The following is a 19,522-nucleotide window of genomic DNA, read 5'->3' as shown; positions in this document are numbered from 1 at the left end:
CACAGCTCACCTCCTCCTCCTGTACAATGACTGATAACACCTCTATATACAGTAGATAACACAGGATTCACCATTCACAATAGCTGATGTCACAGCTCACCTCCTCCTTCTGTACAATGACTGATAACACCTCTATATACAGTAGATAACACAGGATCCACCATTCACAATAGGTGATGTCACAGCTCACCTCCTCCTCCTGTACAATGACTGATAACACCTCTATATACAGTAGATAACACAGGATCCACCATTCACAATAGGTGATGTCACAGCTCACCTCCTCCTTCTGTACAATGACTGATAACACCTCTACAGTAGATAACACAGGATCCACCATTCACAATAGGTGATGTCACAGCTCACCTCCTCCTCCTCCTGTACAATGACTGGGGAAGTGAATTGGGGAAAATACCCTTAAAGGGGCGTTATCCTGGATCTAATTGTAATTTTTTTTTTATAAAGGTAAGTGATGATCACAAATATAAACCTGAAAGCATCATTTATTCCTTCCAGGCCACAGCTCAAATGGAGGACCGGCTCCGAGTATTTATTTCTAATTTCTCCCCTGAAAACATCCTTCCTCTGGCGGATGGCGTCCTGAACTTTATCCACCACCAGATTGTGGAGCTGGCCAGAGACTGCCTGACGCGGAGCACCGAGGGAATGATCACCAGCCCCTACTTCTACCAGCTGCAGGACAACCTGGACAAGCTGCTGCAGGACGTAAGGGGCAGAGCAATGGTGGGGGATCATTCTGGGGGACCATTCTACTATTGTCCAGGGTAATAGAGAGCTGACGTCTCCGGTGTATTATAACTTTCTGGCTGCGACGGTCACCACTAGGGGGAGCTCAGCAGCTCACTGCATACTGTTCACACTCCGCAGTAAAGCAGCATGCAGTAATCCTGGGGAGAAGATAAGGGAATAACCTCCTCTGTGCTCTGCAGGCAGTGGAACGCTCGGATGGATCGGAGGTGGCTTTTATCGCCCAGCTGATGAAGAATCTGCTCATTATCATCTCGCGGCCGGCCCGTCTACTGGAGTGTTTGGTGGGTCAATGATCTAGCAGATAAGTTTACAGACCATGAGCGGAGCGCCCCCTTTTCTAACTCAACATTTGGAGCTATGATTGCACCAAACAGGATCTGTCAGGACTCAAGAAAATAGTGGGGGAAAGACGTGAGCGCAGAGATGTGACGTTACAGACGGTTTGATTCAGTATTTTCTTATAAAATTATGTTTACATGCTGTTTCCCCTGTCCACTCATAGAGAAAGGCTGTGAGATTTGCTTCCCACTGCCACTCAAATCAAAAGCATGTGAGTCGTCCTGCTTCTCACACCCAATTATAGAGAGAGTCTGTGAGTCCTGATTCCCCTGCCCACTTACAGAGAAAGCCTGTGAGTCCTGCCTCCCACATCCACTGATGACAAAAGCCTGTGAGTCCTGTTTCTTCCACTCACTTATAATGAAAGTCTGTGAAACCTGCTATATACATGCACTTATAGCAAAAGTCTGTGAGTCCTGCTTTTTCCACCCACTTACTTTCCCTGCCCACTTATAAAGAAAGCCTGTGTGTCCTGCCTCCTACACCCACTTATGACAAAACCCTGGGGGTCTTGCGTCTTCCACCAACTTATAGAGAAACTCTGTGAGTCAAGCTTCTTTCACCCACTTATTGAGAAAGTCTGTCAGTCCTGCTTCTTCCACCCACATACAGAGAAAGTCTGTGAGTTCTGCTTCTGGTGCCCACTTACAGAGAAAGCCTGTGAGTCCTGCTTCTTCCACCCACTTATAGAGAAAGTCTGTGAGTCCTGCTTCTGCCGCCCACTTATAGAGAAAGTCTGTGAGTCCTGCTTCTGCCGCCCACTTATAGAGAAAGTCTGTGAGTCCTACTTCTGGTGCCCACTTATTGAGAAAGTCTGTGAGTTCTGCTTCTGGTGCCCACTTACAGAGAAAGCCTGTGAGTCCTGCTTCTTCCACCCACTTATAGAGAAAGGCTGTGAGTCCTGCTCCTTCCACCCACTTACAGAGAAAGTCTGTGAGTCCTGCTTCTGCCGCCCACTTATAGAAAAAATCTGTGAGTCCTGCTTCTGCCGCCCACTTATAGAAAAAATCTGTGAGTCCTGCTTCTGCCGCCCACTTATAGAGAAAGGCTGTGAGTCCTGCTTCTGCCGCCCACTTATAGAGAAAGTCTGTGAGTCCTGCTTTTTCCACCCACTTATAGAGAAAGTATGTGAGTCCTGCTTCTTCCTCCCACTTATAGAGAAAGGCTGTGAGTCCTGCTTCTTCCACCCACTTACAGAGAAAGCCTGTGAGTCCGGCTTCTGGTGCCCACTTATAGAGAAAGTCTGTGAGTCCTGCTTTTTCCACCCACTTATAGAGAAAGTATGTGAGTCCTGCTTCTTCCTCCCACTTATAGAGAAAGGCTGTGAGTCCTGCTTCTGCCGCCCACTTATAGAGAAAGGCTGTGAGTCCTGCTTCTGGTGCCCACTTATAGAGAAAGTCTGTGAGTCCTGCTTCTGGTGCCCACTTATAGAGAAAGGCTGTGAGTCCTGCTTCTGCCGCCCACTTATAGAGAAAGTCTGTGAGTCCTGCTTCTGCCGCCCACTTATAGAGAAAGTATGTGAGTCCTGCTTCTGCCGCCCACTTATAGAGAAAGGCTGTGAGTCCTGCTTCTGGTGCCCACTTATAGAGAAAGTCTGTGAGTCCTGCTTCTGGTGCCCACTTATAGAGAAAGGCTGTGAGTCCTGCTTCTGGTGCCCACTTATAGAGAAAGGCTGTGAGTCCTGCTTCTGCCGCCCACTTATAGAGAAAGTCTGTGAGTCCTGCTTCTGCCGCCCACTTATAGAGAAAGTATGTGAGTCCTGCTCCTTCCACCCACTTATAGAGAAAGTCTGTGAGTCCTGCTTCTTCCACCCACTTATAGAGAAAGTCTGTGAGTCCTGCTTCTTCCACCCACTTATAGAGAAAGGCTGTGAGTCCTGCTTCTTCCACCCACTTATAGAGAAAGTCTGTGAGTACGGCTTCTGCCGCCCACTTATAGAGAAAGTATGTAAGTCCTGCTCCTTCCACCCACTTACAGAGAAAGCCTGTGAGTCCTGCTTCTGCCGCCCACTTATAGAGAAAGTCTGTGAGTCCTGCTTCTTCCACCCACTTACAGAGAAAGCCTGTGAGTCCTGCTTCTTCCACCCACTTACAGAGAAAGCCTGTGAGTCCGGCTTCTGGTGCCCAGTAATAGAGAAAGTCTGTGAGTCCTGCTTCTGCCGCCCACTTATAGAGAAAGTCTGTGAGTCCTGCTCCTTCCACCCACTTACAGAGAAAGCCTGTGAGTCCTGCTTCTTCCACCCACTTACAGAGAAAGCCTGTGAGTCCGGCTTCTGGTGCCCAGTAATAGAGAAAGTCTGTGAGTCCTGCTTCTGCCGCCCACTTATAGAGAAAGTCTGTGAGTCCTGCTCCTTCCACCCACTTACAGAGAAAGCCTGTGAGTCCTGCTTCTGCCGCCCACTTATAGAGAAAGTATGTGAGTCCTGCTTCTTCCACCCACTTACAGAGAAAGCCTGTGAGTCCTGCTTCTTCCACCCACTTACAGAGAAAGCCTGTGAGTCCTGCTTCTGGTGCCCAGTAATAGAGAAAGTCTGTGAGTCCTGCTCCTGCCGCCCACTTACAGAGAAAGCCTGTGAGTCCTGCTTCTTCCACCCACTTATAGAGAAAGGCTGTGAGTCCTGCTTCTTCCACCCACTTATAGAGAAAGTCTGTGAGTCCTGCTTCTGCCGCCCACTTACAGAGAAAGCCTGTGAGTCCTGCTTCTTCCACCCACTTATAGAGAAAGGCTGTGAGTCCTGCTTCTTCCACCCACTTATAGAGAAAGTCTGTGAGTCCTGCTTCTTCCACCCACTTATAGAGAAAGGCTGTGAGTCCTGCTTCTGCCGCCCACTTATAGAGAAAGTATGTGAGTCCTGCTCCTTCCACCCACTTACAGAGAAAGCCTGTGAGTCCTGCTTCTGCCGCCCACTTATAGAGAAAGTCTGTGAGTCCTGCTTCTTCCACCCACTTACAGAGAAAGCCTGTGAGTCCTGCTTCTGCCGCCCACTTATAGAGAAAGTCTGTGAGTCCTGCTTCTTCCACCCACTTACAGAGAAAGCCTGTGAGTCCTGCTTCTTCCACCCACTTACAGAGAAAGCCTGTGAGTCCTGCTTCTTCCACCCACTTACAGAGAAAGCCTGTGAGTCCTGCTTCTGGTGCCCAGTAATAGAGAAAGTCTGTGAGTCCTGCTTCTGCCGCCCACTTACAGAGAAAGCCTGTGAGTCCTGCTTCTGGTGCCCAGTAATAGAGAAAGTCTGTGAGTCCTGCTTCTGCCGCCCACTTACAGAGAAAGCCTGTGAGTCCTGCTTCTGGTGCCCAGTAATAGAGAAAGCCTGTGAGTCCTGCTTCCCCCCCATACAGTAACGGAATTTCCTATCACTCTGTACAGGGGTTGTGTGTAGTTTTGACATTTTTGTTCCAGTGAAAGGCAAAATAAAAAAACAGCAATTCCTTTTTCATATAGTGTTCACCGTACAGATTATATTACACGATAATTTCATAATTTGTGTAGTTTTTCCGCTCCTGGTGGTAATAAATACATGTATTTTTTATATTAATTTACATAATACTGCAATTTTAGGCGGCATTTTATTTTAGTCGCACTTGGGGTGATGATCTTGATCAACAATATAACAGTCTGAAATTGTATGGTGTCATAGGATGGGAGACAAATAAGGTGACAATGGAGCCCACTTCCATTTGTCGAACTGTTTAGATGCCGTATTCACTGTTGATCGCGGCATCTAAGGGGGTTATACAGCTGGAATTGGAGTTATCCCTGATCCCGGGTTTTGCAGCCATGTGCCGTAAAGTATCATCCTCTGTGGATGGTGCGGATTCAGCACCCGAGCCTGCACCATCGTAGTGCTGTACATGGCTCATTTAAAGGGCCAGTACTGCAAAGGATTTTATTTGTCTTGATCACGCGAAGATTTGTTGATGTTTTCTGAGATCTAACAGAGAATGCAATAATATTTGGGCAATTTTTCATTTACAGGAGTTTAACCCTGAGGAGTTTTATCACCTACTGGAAGCAGCCGAGGACCAGGTGAAGGAAGGGAACCTTAAGACGGACATACCCCAATACATCCTGCGCCAGCTGGGACTGACAAGAGACCCGTTCCCAGGTAAAGTCCCTTTCGCGGTCTCCATTACTGTTGTGTACTGCGCAGTTTATTCTATAACCAGAGGCGTATAATTCTGCAGAGGTAGCTGCTGAAGAACCTCTTACCTTGGAAACACACACACCAGAGAGTGAAGATATTGGAGAGGTAAGAAACCGTATCCCGCTCCGTCGATGCTTCATTAAATGATGTAGACAACTTTTTGGGGATTTTTTTTTTACTTAAATTCATGTATTTTGTGCTAAAATAATTTTTGCAATAGGGTCTCATTAAAAATTTGGCAGCAATTGGCTTTTACATTCTTATTTCTTTCCCTGCTCATTGCCGGCTGCAGAACGAGTTAACTGAGAATCTATCAGTGAGCTTTAGGAGTTCGTAACGCATCTATCTGTCTTTGCTGGTTTATGAATACAGACCAAATCAAAGTGGCGTAGTCATAAATCAACTGTCAGGAACTCAGAAAAAGACAGATAAAAGAGTTACAAACGCCCAAAGCTCACTGACAGATACTCAATGAATTCATTCTGCAGCCTGTAAAAGCCAAACGGTGCAAAATGTCTGGAAACCCAATTGCAAAACTGATATTTAGCATAAAATGCACACAGGTAAGTAAAAAAAAACGCTTCTTATGGTGTCCATATTAATTAAGTACTCCCTACCTCCAAATACGCATGTTTAACACACCGACTTTCTTACTTTATTTAGGGAAAAGGAGCCTCTAAGCCAATAAGACCCCCCGAGGAGAGCGATTTTGAAAACATTAAACTTATCAGCAATGGCGCCTACGGGTGAGTGGATCAGGAATGACCCCTCATGTAGAAATGGAGAACATAGAAAAATGAGGGTCACTCGGTAATACCACCTTCACATTGACCACAGCAGCTGATTAGCCGACTGCTGAGACTTCCTGCTGAGAGAGGGGGGAAAGGGCTGCCTCCTTCACAGGCGGGACACATAGTATGCCCTATAACTGCTACTAGGGCTTCACACTGTAAGATAGTGATAAAAGAAACAAAAAACTCTAGGATAGTCCTCATAAATATTACATTAAAGGGGTTGTCCGAATTTGGAAACTTTTTTTTATTTAAAGGGAACCTTTCATTGCCCCAAATTAATTAATTAATAGCGTTACAATGCTCCTTACTGGGAGGAAATGAGCTTTGTTCCTCCTGAGACCCGCTGGCCTTCAGTTATAGAGATGGTGGCATTGTAGCACTATTTACCTACTGATTCACCCCATATCTGCAGGTTAATAGCAACTAGAGACATGACATGTTTCCTTTAAATGCATGAATTTGGTGTTAAAATTCATTTTTTGCAATTGGGTTTCATTAAACGTTTTACTTAATTTGCCGCCCACATCCTCTGTGTTGCACTGTCTATTGCTGACTGCAGTATGAGTAAACTGAGAATCCATCAGTGAGCTCATGCTAGCAGGAAAGTTTCCAGCTCTTCTATTTCTATTTCTGACCTCCTCTGAGCAGATTTATGGCCACATCAAAGTTGATTGTGTAGGGAAACATAGGCCCGATTGATCAAGCAAGTTTTAACGTTTTTCTGGTGTGAAATTGCTTTCTAACTTTTATGAGCAACACGTAATGGTGCAAAAGTTTTGTGACTTTGCGACATCAGTGTACTCCAGCTTCTGACTACCGTGCATTTCTTGCAGCAGCGCACGCCTTTTAATGAATCTGCGCACCTTGCTCCAGCCCACGGTGCATAACTCCAGTCTTGATGAATCCGAAAGAGACTGGATGAGTCAAACGGTCAAAATTTTTAATTAAACCCAATGGCAATTATTATTTTTAGCCCATTTTAAGTGCTAAAACAAAGGACCTCAAAGGTGGATGACCCCTTTAACTGTGTGTTTACAAACTCAATGTATTCTGGACCTTCCTACTAGGTCAGCATCTGTAAGATACCACGCTCTATGGGCCTGAGCTCAGTGATACAAGCAGGGAAGATATGGCAGCAGGTTGACATTTAGGTGGATTTGTTATTTTTCTGGCTGCGGGTCATGGTCTTTCCTCTTACAGAGCTGTGTATCTGGTCCGGCATCGGGAAACCCGCCAACGATTTGCCATGAAAAAAATCAACAAGCAGAACTTGCTGCTGAGGAATCAGGTGCACCAGGCCTTCGTTGAGCGGGACATCCTGACGTTCGCACAGAACCCATTTGTGGTCAGCATGTTCTGCTCCTTTCAGACTCGGAGACACCTGTGCATGGTCATGGAATATGTGGAAGGTGAGACATACAATGTTCTGGACATTAATAGAAATATTTTGGTTCAGCGGGCCGTAGACGTATTGGAGGTACCCGGAGGGAAACCACCTTGATACTTACCACCCCCCTGTCCCTTCCCTACTGACATAATGTAAGGCATGAAGAAGCAGTTTGGCAGACACTTCCACCTACTGGTTCTCAAGCCACCTCTGCCTTCTGCTTCTCAAGACACCTCAGCTTCCTGGTTCTCAGGACACCTCTACCTCATGGTTCTCATGACACCTCTACCTCATGACACCTCTACCTCCTGGTTCTCACAACACCTCTGCCTCCTAATTCTCACAACACCTCTGCCTCCTGGTTCTCAAGATACCTCTGCCTCCTGGTTCTCCGGACACGTCTACCTCCTGATTCTCAGGACATATCTACCTCCTTTTTCTCACAACACCTCTGCCTCCCAATTCTCACGACACCTCTGCCTCCTGGTTCTCAGGACATAGTAACATAGTTAGTAAGGCCGAAAAAAGACATTTGTCCATCCAGTTCAGCCTATATTCCATCATAATAAATCCCCAGATCTACGTCCTTCTACAGAACCTAATAATTGTATGATACAATATTGTTCTGCTCCAGGAAGACATCCAAGCCTCTCTTGAACCCCTCGACTGAGTTCGCCATCACCACCTCAGGCAAGCAATTCCAGATACTCACTACCCTAACAGTAAAGAATCCTCTTCTATGTTGGTGGAAAAACCTTCTCTCCTCCAGACGCAAAGAATGCCCCCTTGTGCCCGTCACCTTCCTTGGTATAAGCAGATCCTCAGCGAGATATTTGTATTGTCCCCTTATGTACTTATACATGGTTATTAGATCGCCCCTCAGTCGTCTTTTTTCTAGACTAAATAATCTAAATATCTACCTCCTGGTTCTCACAACGCCTCTGCCTCCTAATTCTCACAACACCTCTGCCTCCTGGTTCTCACAACACCTTTACCATCTACCACCTGGTTCTCAAGACATCTCTGCCTCCTGGTTCCCACAACACCTCTACCTCCTGGTTCTCACAACACCTCTGCCTCCTAGTCCTCAGGGCACGTCTACCTCCTGGTTCTCATGACACCTCTATCTACTGTTTGAAAAGACACTTCTACCTCATGGTTCTCACAACACCACTGACTCCTGGTCCTCAGGACACCTCTGCCTCCAGGTTCTCACGACACCTCTACTACCTGGTTCTCATGACATCTCTGCCTCCTGGTTCCCACGACACCTCTACCTTCGGGTTCTCATGACACCTCTACTACCTGGTTTTCATGACACCTCTACCTCCTGGTTCTCACGACACCTCTTCCTCCAGGTTCTCACAACACCTCTACCTTCTGGTTCTCACAGCACCTCTGCCTCCTAGTCTTCAGGGCACATCTACCTCCTGGTTCTCATGACAACTCTACCTACTGTTTGAAAAGACACTTCTACCTCATGGTTCTCACAACACCTCTGCCTCCTGGTCCTCAGGACACCTCTACCTCCTGATTCTCACAACACCTCTGCCTCCAGGTTCTCATGGCACCTCTACCTCCAGGTTCTCATGACACCTCTACCTCCTGGTTCTCACAACACCTCTACCTCCTGGTTCTCACAACACCTCTACTTCCTGGTTCTCCCGATACCTCTGTCTCCAGGTTCTCCCGAAACCTCTACCACCTGGTTCTCATGACATCTCTGCCTTCTAGTTTCCACGACACCTCTACCTTCTGGTTCTCATGACACCTCTACTTCCTGGTTCTCGTGATACCTCTGCCTCCTCTTTCTCACACCACCCCTGCCTACTGGTTTTCATGACACCTCTACTACCTGGTTTTCATGACACCTCTACCTCATGGTTCTCACAACACCTCTGCCTCCTAGTTCTCAGGACAGCTATACCTCCTGGTTCTCACGACACCTCTACCTCCTGGTTCTCATGACATTTCTGCCTCCTGGTTCCCACGACACCTCTACCACCTGGTTCTCATGACATCTCTGCCTCCTGGTTCTCAAGATACGTCTGCCTCCTCTTTCTCACAGCCCCTCTGCCTCCTGGTTCTCATGACACCTCTACCTCTTGGTTCTCGGGACACCTCTGTCTCCAGGTTCTCACGAAACCTCTATCACCTGGTTCTCATAACATCTCTGCCTCCTGGTTCCCACGACACCTCTACCTTCTGGTTCTCATGACACCTCTACTTCCTGGATCTCATGATACCTCTGCCTCCTCTTTCTCACAACATCTCTGCCTCCTGGTTCTCATGACACCTCTACTACCTGGTTTTCATGACACCTCTTCCTCCTGGTTCTCATGACAACTCTGCCTCCTAGTCCTCACGACATCTCTACCTCCTGGTTCTCATGACACCTCTACCTACTGTTTGAAAAGACACTTATACCTCATGGTTCTCACAACACCAGGTTCCCACAACACCTTTACCACCTGGTTCTCATGACTTCTCTACCTCCTGGTTCTCATGACACCTCTTCTTCCAGGTTCTCACAAAACCTCTACCTCTTGGTTCTCACAACACCTCTGCCTCCTAGTCTTCAGTGCACATCTACCTCCTGGTTCTCATGACAACTCTACCTCCTGGTTCTCATGACACCTCTACCTACTGTTTGAAAAGACACTTCTACCTCATGGTTCTCACAACACCTCTGCCTCCTGGTCCTCACGACACCTCTGCCTCCAGGTTCTCATGACACCTCTGCCTCCTGGTTCTCACAACACCTCTGCCTTCTGGTTCTCAAGATACCTCTGCCTCCTGGTTCTCCGGACACGTCTACCTCCTGATTCTCAGGACATATCTACCTCCTTTTTCTCACAACACCTCTGCCTCCCAATTCTCACGACACCTCTGCCTCCTGGTTCTCAGGACATAGCTACCTCCTGGTTTTCACAACGCCTCTGCCTCCTAATTCTCACAACACCTCTGCCTCCTGGTTCTCACAACACCTCTGCCTCCTGGTTCTCACAACACCTTTACCACCTACCACCTGGTTCTCAAGACATCTCTGCCTCCTGGTTCCCACAATACCTCTACCTCCAGGTTCTCATGACACCTCTACCTTCTGGTTTTCATGACACCTCTACTTCCTGGTTCTCCACGACACCTCTACCTTCTGGTTTTCATGACACCTCTACTTCCTGGTTCTCATGATACCTCTGCCTCCTCTTTCTCACACCAACTCTGCCTCCTGGTTTTCATGACACCTCTACTACCTGGTTTTCATGACACCTCTACCTCATGGTTCTCACAACACCTCTGCCTCCTAGTCCTCAGGACAGCTATACCTCCTGGTTCTCACGACACCTTTACCTCCTGGTTCTCACGACACCTCTGCCTCTAGGTTCTCACGACACCTCTACCACCCAGTTCTCATGACATTTCTGCCTCCTGGTTCCCACGACACCTCTACCACCTGGTTCTCACGACATCTCTGCCTCCTGGTTCTCATGATACCTCTGCCTCCTCTTTCTCACAACACCTCTGCCTCCTGGTTCTCATGACACCTCTACCTCTTGGTTCTCACGACACCTCTACCTCCTGGTTCTCATGACACCTCTACCTCCAGGTTCTCACGACACCTCTACCTCCTGGTTCTCACAACACCTCTACTTCCTGGTTCTCAGGACACCTCTGTCTCCAGGTTCTCATGAAACCTCTACCACCTGGTTCTCATGACATCTCTGCCTCCTGGTTCCCACGACACCTCTACCTTCAGGTTCTCATGACACCTCTACTTCCTGGTTCTCATGATACCTCTGCCTCCTCTTTCTCACAACACCTCTGCCTCCTGGTTCTCATGACACCTCTACTACCTGGTTTTCATGACACCTCTTCCTCCTGGTTCTCATGACACCTCTGCCTCCTAGTTCTCAGGACACCTCTGCCTCCTGGTTCTCACGACACCTCTGCCTCCTGGTTCTCACGACACCTCTGCCTCCTGGTTCTCATGATACCTCTACTTTCTGGTTTACATGACACCTCTTCCTCCTAGTTCTCACTCTATGTCTTCCCATCTTATGCCCGACAGGAGGTGACTGTGCCACTCTCCTGAAACACATTGGTGCTCTCCCTCTGGAGATGGCGCGCTTATACTTTGCTGAGACGGTCCTGGCCTTGGAGTACCTACATAATTACGGGATCGTCCACCGGGATCTGAAACCAGATAAGTGAGTAGAGCTGTGTTCACACATACAGCTAATGAATACCTAAGGCTGGTTACACACATCACCCTTTTTACGGCATGACTACGGGCTGCTATGTCCAAGCGGTCCATGGGTCTACTGCCCTGAAATCAACAGCCTCATAGGTCTACATGATATGACATAATTGGAGAGCTCGGGTCAGAAGACCGTTGGTCGGCCTATCTTGAAACCATGAAATGCAGACGTGTGAAACTGGCCTTAGTCATTTGGGACAGACTGCCTGACAACCTTCTTTGTTACAGTATATGAGGTTGTCGGGCAGCAGTTCTCTAGCAACGAGTCTACGTCCTGTGGGTCATGTCTTCCTTGTACAAATCTCCTTTTGTGGTTGGCTCTTTGGTGTCTTCTTTTCTGTGCCGTAATGTTTTTTTCCTTCTCGTTTCATCCTCACAGCCTCTTAATAACTTCGATGGGCCACGTGAAGCTCACTGACTTTGGCTTATCTAAAATGGGGCTCATGAATCTCACTACTAATTTATACGAAGGACACGTTGAAAGTGAAGCTAGAGAATTCCTGGACAAACAGGTGAGTCTGGTGTGTGTATCCCCTCCGGGGTGTCACCCTGTGGTGGGAGGAGCAGACTCCATGTCACATAGCTCCTCCCTCCTGACTGTCACCCTGTGGTGGGAGGAGCAGACTCCATGTCACATAGCTCCTCCCTCCTGACTGTCACCCTGTGGTAGGAGCAGACTCCATGTCACACAGCTCCTCCCTCATGACTGTGTCACCCAGTGGTGGGAGGAGCAGACTCCATGTCACATAGCTCCTCCCTCCTGACTGTGTCACCCTATGGTAGGAGGAGCAGACTCCATGTCACATAGCTCCTCCCTCATGACTGTGTCACCCTGCGGTGGGAGGAGCAGACTCCATGTCACATAGCTCCTCCCTCCTGACTGTCACCCTGTGGTAGGAGGAGCAGACTCCATGTCACATAGCTCCTCCCTCATGACTGTGTCACCCTGCGGTGGGAGGAGCAGACTCCATGTCACATAGCTTCTCCCTCCTGACTCTGTCACCCTGTGGTAGGAGGAGCAAACTCCATGTCACCTAGCTCCTCCCTCATGACTGTCACCCTGTGCAGGGAGGAGCAGACTCCATGTCACATAGCTCCTCCCTCCTGACTGTGTGATCCTGTGGTGGGAGGAGCAGACTCCATGTCACATAGCTCCTCCCTCCTGACTGTGTCACCCTGTGGTGGGAGGAGCAGACTCAATGTCACATAGCTCTTCCCTCCTGACTGTCACCCTGTGGTGGGAGGAGGAGCAGACTCCATTTACCGTAGATCCTCCCTCCTGTCCATGTCACCCTCTTGTAGGAGAGCAGACTTTATGTCTTCCTTCCTCCTATGTATCACCCTGTTGTGGGAGGAGCAGAGGCCATGATTTTCCTCTTGTAAATCTTCTAGGTGTGTGGGACACCGGAGTACATAGCACCAGAGGTAATCTTGCGTCAGGGCTACGGAAAGCCGGTGGACTGGTGGGCTATGGGCATCATCTTGTATGAGTTCCTTGTGGGTTGTGTCCCGTTCTTTGGCGACACCCCCGAAGAGCTGTTTGGTCAGGTGATCAGTGGTGAGCATATAGACTGATTTCTATGGGTTTGTAGCCCCATAATGTAACTGTCGTCCATTGCCCACATGTCTGTACTCCCTCTCATCTAGATGACATTGTCTGGCCGGAGGGTGAGGAGGCCTTACCACCAGATGCCCAGAATCTCATCTCCAGCCTGCTGCAGACGGACCCCTTACTCCGGCTCGGCACAGGTGAGACGTGCAGCTGTACACTCCCTCTAGACACCACTGATAATTCAGCTCCGCAAAAGTCAGCAAATTCTAAACATCTTTCCTCGGATAGAAACTTCTGCTCATAATTAAATTCTGCAAAGTGAAATTTCCATTTTGCATGAGTGTGCAAGGTTGGAATTATAAAAGTGCTGGAACTGCACTGTTACGGCACAATCGCTATAATCCTGCATCATCGGGGGTCATGCTGAAGTATGAGCCAGGTGCAGAAATCCCTGCACTTACAGCCTCGGCTGCTATCACTTGTCTGAGGAACGTTGTGCCACGGTGAATGTACTTGGGCAAATCATCAAGATCCTACACTGGCAGCTCCTGTGTAATCACCGACCAATGACGTCCCCGGGGTGCGCCATGGGAAACCAGGCGTTCAACACAACAGTGCCAGGCCGCATGTTGCTCGTGCTACTGTGTGCAGCTTGCGTGGCCTAAACGTGCCCCCATGCCTAGAGCATCTCCGGAATTGTCTCCTATCGAGCACATCTGAGACCTGAGGGTCAAAGGGAGGAGTGCAGTGTCAGAGCAGAGGGAGCCACATCCTCCAAACTAGCTATACAATAGCTCTGACACTGCACTCCTCCCATTGACCTGCAGGTGTTCTCAACCAGTTCTACTTGCCCATTCAAATTGTCGGCTTGCAGCCCAGGAGAGAAATGTTTGTCCATTATTGTAGGCTTTTTAGCCCGAAAGTGGCATGTACAGTAGGATAGGGAAGGGTTATGGTAGGACCCATCAGAGAAGTGTCACCTTGTCGTGGTTGATGGGCTCACATGAATTGGCCAATTTATGCGCTAAGAACCTTCTCTTTTTTTGTAAGTGCATCTTGCTGAGGGACAATGCAGTTGGAAGTTATTATTTCCATTGACACTACACACGTGGTCAAAATTGTTGGTGCCCCTCGTTTAATGACAGAAAAACCCACAATGGTCACAGAAATAACTTGAATCTGACAAAAGTAATAATGAATAAAAGATCTATGAAAATGAACAAATGAAAGTCAGACATTGCTTTTCAACCATGCTTCCACAGAATAAAAAATAAATAAAACTCATGAAATAGGCCTGAACAGAAATGATGGTACCCCTGAAAATAATGTGACAAAAGGGACATGTTAATTCGCGGTTTGTCCACTAACTATCATCACAGGGGTCTACAATTTTGGGATCAGTGAGTGGCCGGTATATAGGGCTACAGATACTCACTGTGCTGTGTGGTGACATGGTGTGTATCACACTCAACATGGACCAGAGGAAGTGAAGGAGTTGTCTCAGGAGATTAGAAAAAAAATCCTAGACAAACATGTTAAAGGTAAAAGTTATAAGACTATCTCCAAGCAGCTTGATGTTCCTGTGACTACAGTTACACATATTATTCAGAAATGTAAGATCCATGGGACTGTAGCCGACCTCCCTGGACGTGGCCGCAGGAGGAAAATTGATGACAAATCAAAGAGATGGATAATACGAATGGTAATAAAAGGGCCTAGATAAACTTCTAAACAGATTAAAGGTGAACTTCAAGCTCAAGGAACATTAGTGTCAGATCGCACCATGCGTCATTGTGTGAGCCAAAGTGGACTTCATGGGAAATGACAAGGAGGACACCATTGTTGAAAAAAAAATCATAAAAAAGCCAGACTGGAAGTTGTCAAACTACAAGTGGACAAGCCACAAAGCTTCTGGGATAATGTCCTATGGACTGATGAGACAACAATGGAACTTTTTGGCAAGGCACATCAGCTCTATGTTCACAGACGGAAAAATGAAGCATATCAAGAAAAGAACACTGTCCCTACTGTGAAACATGGAGGAGGCTGTTATGTTCTGGAGCTGCTTTGCTGCATCTGGCACAGGGTGTCTAGAATCTGTCCAAGGTACAATGAAATCTCAAGACTATCAAGGGATTCTAGAGAGACATGTGCTGCCCAGTGTCAGAAAGCTTGGTCTCAGTCGCAGGTCATGGGTCTTGCAACAGGATAATGACCCAAAACTCACAGCTAAAAACACCCAGGAATGGATAAGAGGAAAACATTGGACTATTCTGAAATGGCCTTCTATGAGCCCTGACCTAAATCCTATTAAGCATCTTTGGAAAGAGCTGAAACATTCCGTCTGGAGAAGGCAACCTTCACACACGAGACAACTGGAGCAGTTTGCTCTTGAGGAGCGGCCAAAATACCTGTCGAGAGGAGCAGAAGTCTCATTGACAGTTACAGGAATCGTTTGATTGCAGTGATTGCCTCAAAAGGTTGTGCAACAAAATATTAAGTTAAGGGAACCATCATTTCTGTCCAGGCCGATTTCATGAGTTTTATTTTTTTTTTTAATTCTGTGGCAGCATGGCTGAAAAGCAATGTCTGACTTTCATTTGTTCATTTTCATAGATCTTTTATTTATTATTACTTTTGTCAGATTCAAGTTATTTCTGTGACCATTGTGGGTTTTTCTGTCATTAAACGAGGGGTACCAACAATTTTGACCACGTGTGTATATGTCTTGGCATTCACAGAGTGCTGCTGTGCTTTTTTATACATATTTTGCAGTCACTACAGCTTGAACCTATTCACACTTGGGAGGTGCATTGGCCTATTTTCTTTCTTGTAATGTTATAAGTGTAAAAAAATGACAATATATATTATTTTTTGCCTAAACTACAAAGGAAATGTGTCATCTTTAACTTTAGACCATCTAGAGATCATTTTATCTTCAACATTGCTTAAGCGTTCACAATGACAAAGTTTGACCAAGGGTTCAGAAACTTTTATACACCACTCTATCTATCTATCTATCTATCTATCTATCTATCTATCTATCTATCTATCTATCTATCTATCTATCTATCTATGGTACAGAAAGTATTCAGACCCTTTTAAATTTTTCACTCTTTGTTTCATTGCAGCCATTTGGTACATTCAAAAAAGTTCATTTTTTTCTCATTAATGTACACTCTGCACCCCATCTTGACTGAAAAGTAACAGACATGTAGTAATTTATTTTTTGCTAATTTATTAAAAAAGAAAAACTGAAATATCACATGGTCATAAGTATCCAGACCCTTTGCTCAGACACTCATATTTAAGACACATGCTGTCCATTTCCTTGTGATCCTCCTTGAGACGGTTCTACTCCTTCATTGGAGTCCAGCTGTGTGTAATTAAACTGATAGGACTTGATTTGGAAAGGCGCACACCTGACTATATAAGACCTCACAGCTCACAGTGCATGTCAGACCAAAGGAGAATCATGAGGTCAAAGGAACTGGCCAAGGAGCTCAGAGACAGAATTGTGTCAAGGCACAGATCTGGCCAAGGTTACAACAGAATTTCTGCAGTACTCAAGGGATTTCTGCAGTACTCCAACCAGGGATTCAAGCTTCAGGAGGCTAATTTGCATATTCCAGGTGCCTTCTGGGAGAGGCGAAGTCTCCCTAAGCTAGAAGATCGTTGGGTACAGCCGGGACCAGCTGCTTCGAAAGCATCACCAAACCAGGGATTCAAGCTTCAGGAGGCTAATTTGCATATTCCAGGTGCCTTCTGGGAGAAGCGAAGTCTCCCTAAGCTAGAAGATCGTTGGGTACAGCCGGGACCAGCTGCTTCGAAAGCATCACCAAACCAGGGATTCAAGCTTCAGGAGGCTAATTTGCATATTCCAGGTGCCTTCTGGGAGAAGCGAAGTCTCCCTAAGCTAGAAGATCGTTGGGTACAGCCGGGACCAGCTGCTTCGAAAGCATCACCAAATTTTTGCCTGTAGGACATTATTGCAAGAGAGCTTGGCTGAGTAGATTACACAAGAAGGAAAACACACAGCAAGTCAGCAGGATCTAGGAGCAACATGGCAGATGTGACAACCTACATGGTGAGCTGCAGCATGTGCTACATGTTCACAGATCGACCAGAAGAAGAATCAAATTTCACCTGTCAGAAGTGTAGACTAGTGGCCCTTTTAGAAGAAAAGGTGCGGGGTCTGGAAGAAAGAATAGCAACTTTGAAACTCATCAAAGAGAATGAAGACTTTCTAGACAGAACAGAAGCATCTCTACTGGTCACAGAAGGTGCAAAAAGTGTCAGAGAACCTCCAAAAGCAGATGAGTGGAAGCATGTGACCAAAAGAAGCAAGAAGACCATGGAGAAATCACCAACCACACAACTGAAGAACCGATATCAAATCTTTGTAGAGGATGAAGATGGCACACCTAAGAATGAAGCAATACCAGCAAGCAAAAAAGAAAAGGGCACACAGCAACAAGTGACAGCAAAAAGTACAGCCAAGAAGCAACGAAGAGTGGTGGTGGTGGGAGACTCACTACTGAGAGGCACCGAAGCAGCCATCTGCAGACCGGACATAACTGCAAGAGAAGTATGCTGCCTTCCAGGTGCGATGATCAAGGATGTGACCGATAGGATACCAAAGCTCTTCAGCTCCAAGGACGTCCACCCATTTCTTCTGATACATGTTGGCCCCAATGACACGGCAAGGAAGGACCTACCGACAATCTGCAAGGACTTTGAAGAGTTGGGGAAGAAAGTAAAGGAACTGGATGCACAGGTAGTTTTTTCTTCTATCCTTCCAGTAGACGGGCATGGCACCAGGAGATGGAACAGGATCCTTGATGCAAACAACTGGCTAAGACGATGGTGCAGACAACAAGGATTTGGATTCCTGGACCACGGTGTGAATTACTGGTATGATGGACTCCTCGCCAGAGACGGACTACACCTCAACAAACCTGGGAAACACACATTCGCCAGAAGACTCGCTACACTCATCAGGAGGGCGTTAAACTAGAAGAAGAGGGGACGGGAAGAAAAACATTAGACTCGAACAAAGACGACCCAGGAAAACATACTCAGAAGGGAGGTAAGAACATTTCTAAAACAATCCACAGTGAGGAGATTGGAACAAAACAAAATCCTCTAAACTGCATGCTCGCAAACGCCAGAAGCCTGACAAACAAGATGGAAGAACTAGAAGCAGAAATATCTACAGGTAACTTTGACATAGTGGGAATAACCGAGGCATGGTTAGATGAAAGCTATGACTGGGCAGTTAACTTACAGGGTTACAGTCTGTTTAGAAAGGATCGTAAAAATCGGAGAGGAGGAGGGGTTTGTCTCTATGTAAAGTCTTGTCTAAAGTCCACTTTAAGGGAGGATACTAGCGAAGGGAATGAGGATGTCGAGTCCATATGGGTTGAAATTCATGGAGGGAAAAATGGTAACAAAATTCTCATTGGGGTCTGTTACAAACCCCCAAATATAACAGAAAGCATGGAAAGTCTACTTCTAAAGCAGATAGATGAAGCTGCAACCCATAATGAGGTCCTGGTTATGGGGGACTTTAACTACCCGGATATTAACTGGGAAACAGAAACCTGTGAAACCCATAAAGGCAACAGGTTTCTGCTAATAACCAAGAAAAATTATCTTTCACAATTGGTGCAGAATCCAACCAGAGGAGCAGCACTTTTAGACCTAATACTATCTAATAGACCTGACAGAATAACAAATTTGCAGGTGGTTGGGCATTTAGGAAATAGCGACCACAATATTGTGCAGTTTCACCTGTCTTTCACTAGGGGGACTTGTCAGGGAGTCACAAAAACATTGAACTTTAGGAAGGCAAAGTTTGACCAGCTTAGAGATGCCCTTAATCTGGTAGACTGGGACAATATCCTCAGAAATAAGAATACAGATAATAAATGGGAAATGTTTAAGAACATCCTAAATAGGCAGTGTAAGCGGTTTATACCTTGTGGGAATAAAAGGACTAGAAATAGGAAAAACCCAATGTGGCTAAACAAAGAAGTAAGACAGGCAATTAACAGTAAAAAGAAAGCATTTGCACTACTAAAGCAGGATGGCACCATTGAAGCTCTAAAAAACTATAGGGAGAAAAATACTTTATCTAAAAAACTAATTAAAGCTGCCAAAAAGGAAACAGAGAAGCACATTGCTAAGGAGAGTAAAACTAATCCCAAACTGTTCTTCAACTATATCAATAGTAAAAGAATAAAAACTGAAAATGTAGGCCCCTTAAAAAATAGTG

The 19,522-nt window shown here is 46.5% G+C and overlaps 1 protein-coding gene across 2 annotated transcripts in view; it reads left to right on the top strand.

The window, feature by feature from the left end:
• Positions 1–19,522, top strand: part of MAST1 (microtubule associated serine/threonine kinase 1) — a 135,605-nt gene that overhangs the window by 103,895 nt on the left and 12,188 nt on the right. For both annotated transcript variants that reach the window (XM_069767234.1, XM_069767235.1), the window contains 10 exons: positions 517–726; positions 951–1,052; positions 5,086–5,215; positions 5,295–5,359; positions 5,918–6,000; positions 7,249–7,457; positions 11,505–11,643; positions 12,073–12,205; positions 13,086–13,251; positions 13,341–13,442. In XM_069767234.1, coding sequence (XP_069623335.1) covers positions 517–726; positions 951–1,052; positions 5,086–5,215; positions 5,295–5,359; positions 5,918–6,000; positions 7,249–7,457; positions 11,505–11,643; positions 12,073–12,205; positions 13,086–13,251; positions 13,341–13,442 — 1,339 coding nt within the window. The remainder of the gene's footprint in view (positions 1–516; positions 727–950; positions 1,053–5,085; positions 5,216–5,294; positions 5,360–5,917; positions 6,001–7,248; positions 7,458–11,504; positions 11,644–12,072; positions 12,206–13,085; positions 13,252–13,340; positions 13,443–19,522) is intronic.

The sequence above is a fragment of the Ranitomeya imitator genome, chromosome 4, assembly GCF_032444005.1.
Source record: "Ranitomeya imitator isolate aRanImi1 chromosome 4, aRanImi1.pri, whole genome shotgun sequence".
NCBI lineage: Eukaryota > Metazoa > Chordata > Amphibia > Anura > Dendrobatidae > Ranitomeya > Ranitomeya imitator.
The sequence above is the reverse complement of the archived record's forward strand: the minus strand, read 5'-3'. Positions and strand labels throughout refer to the sequence as shown.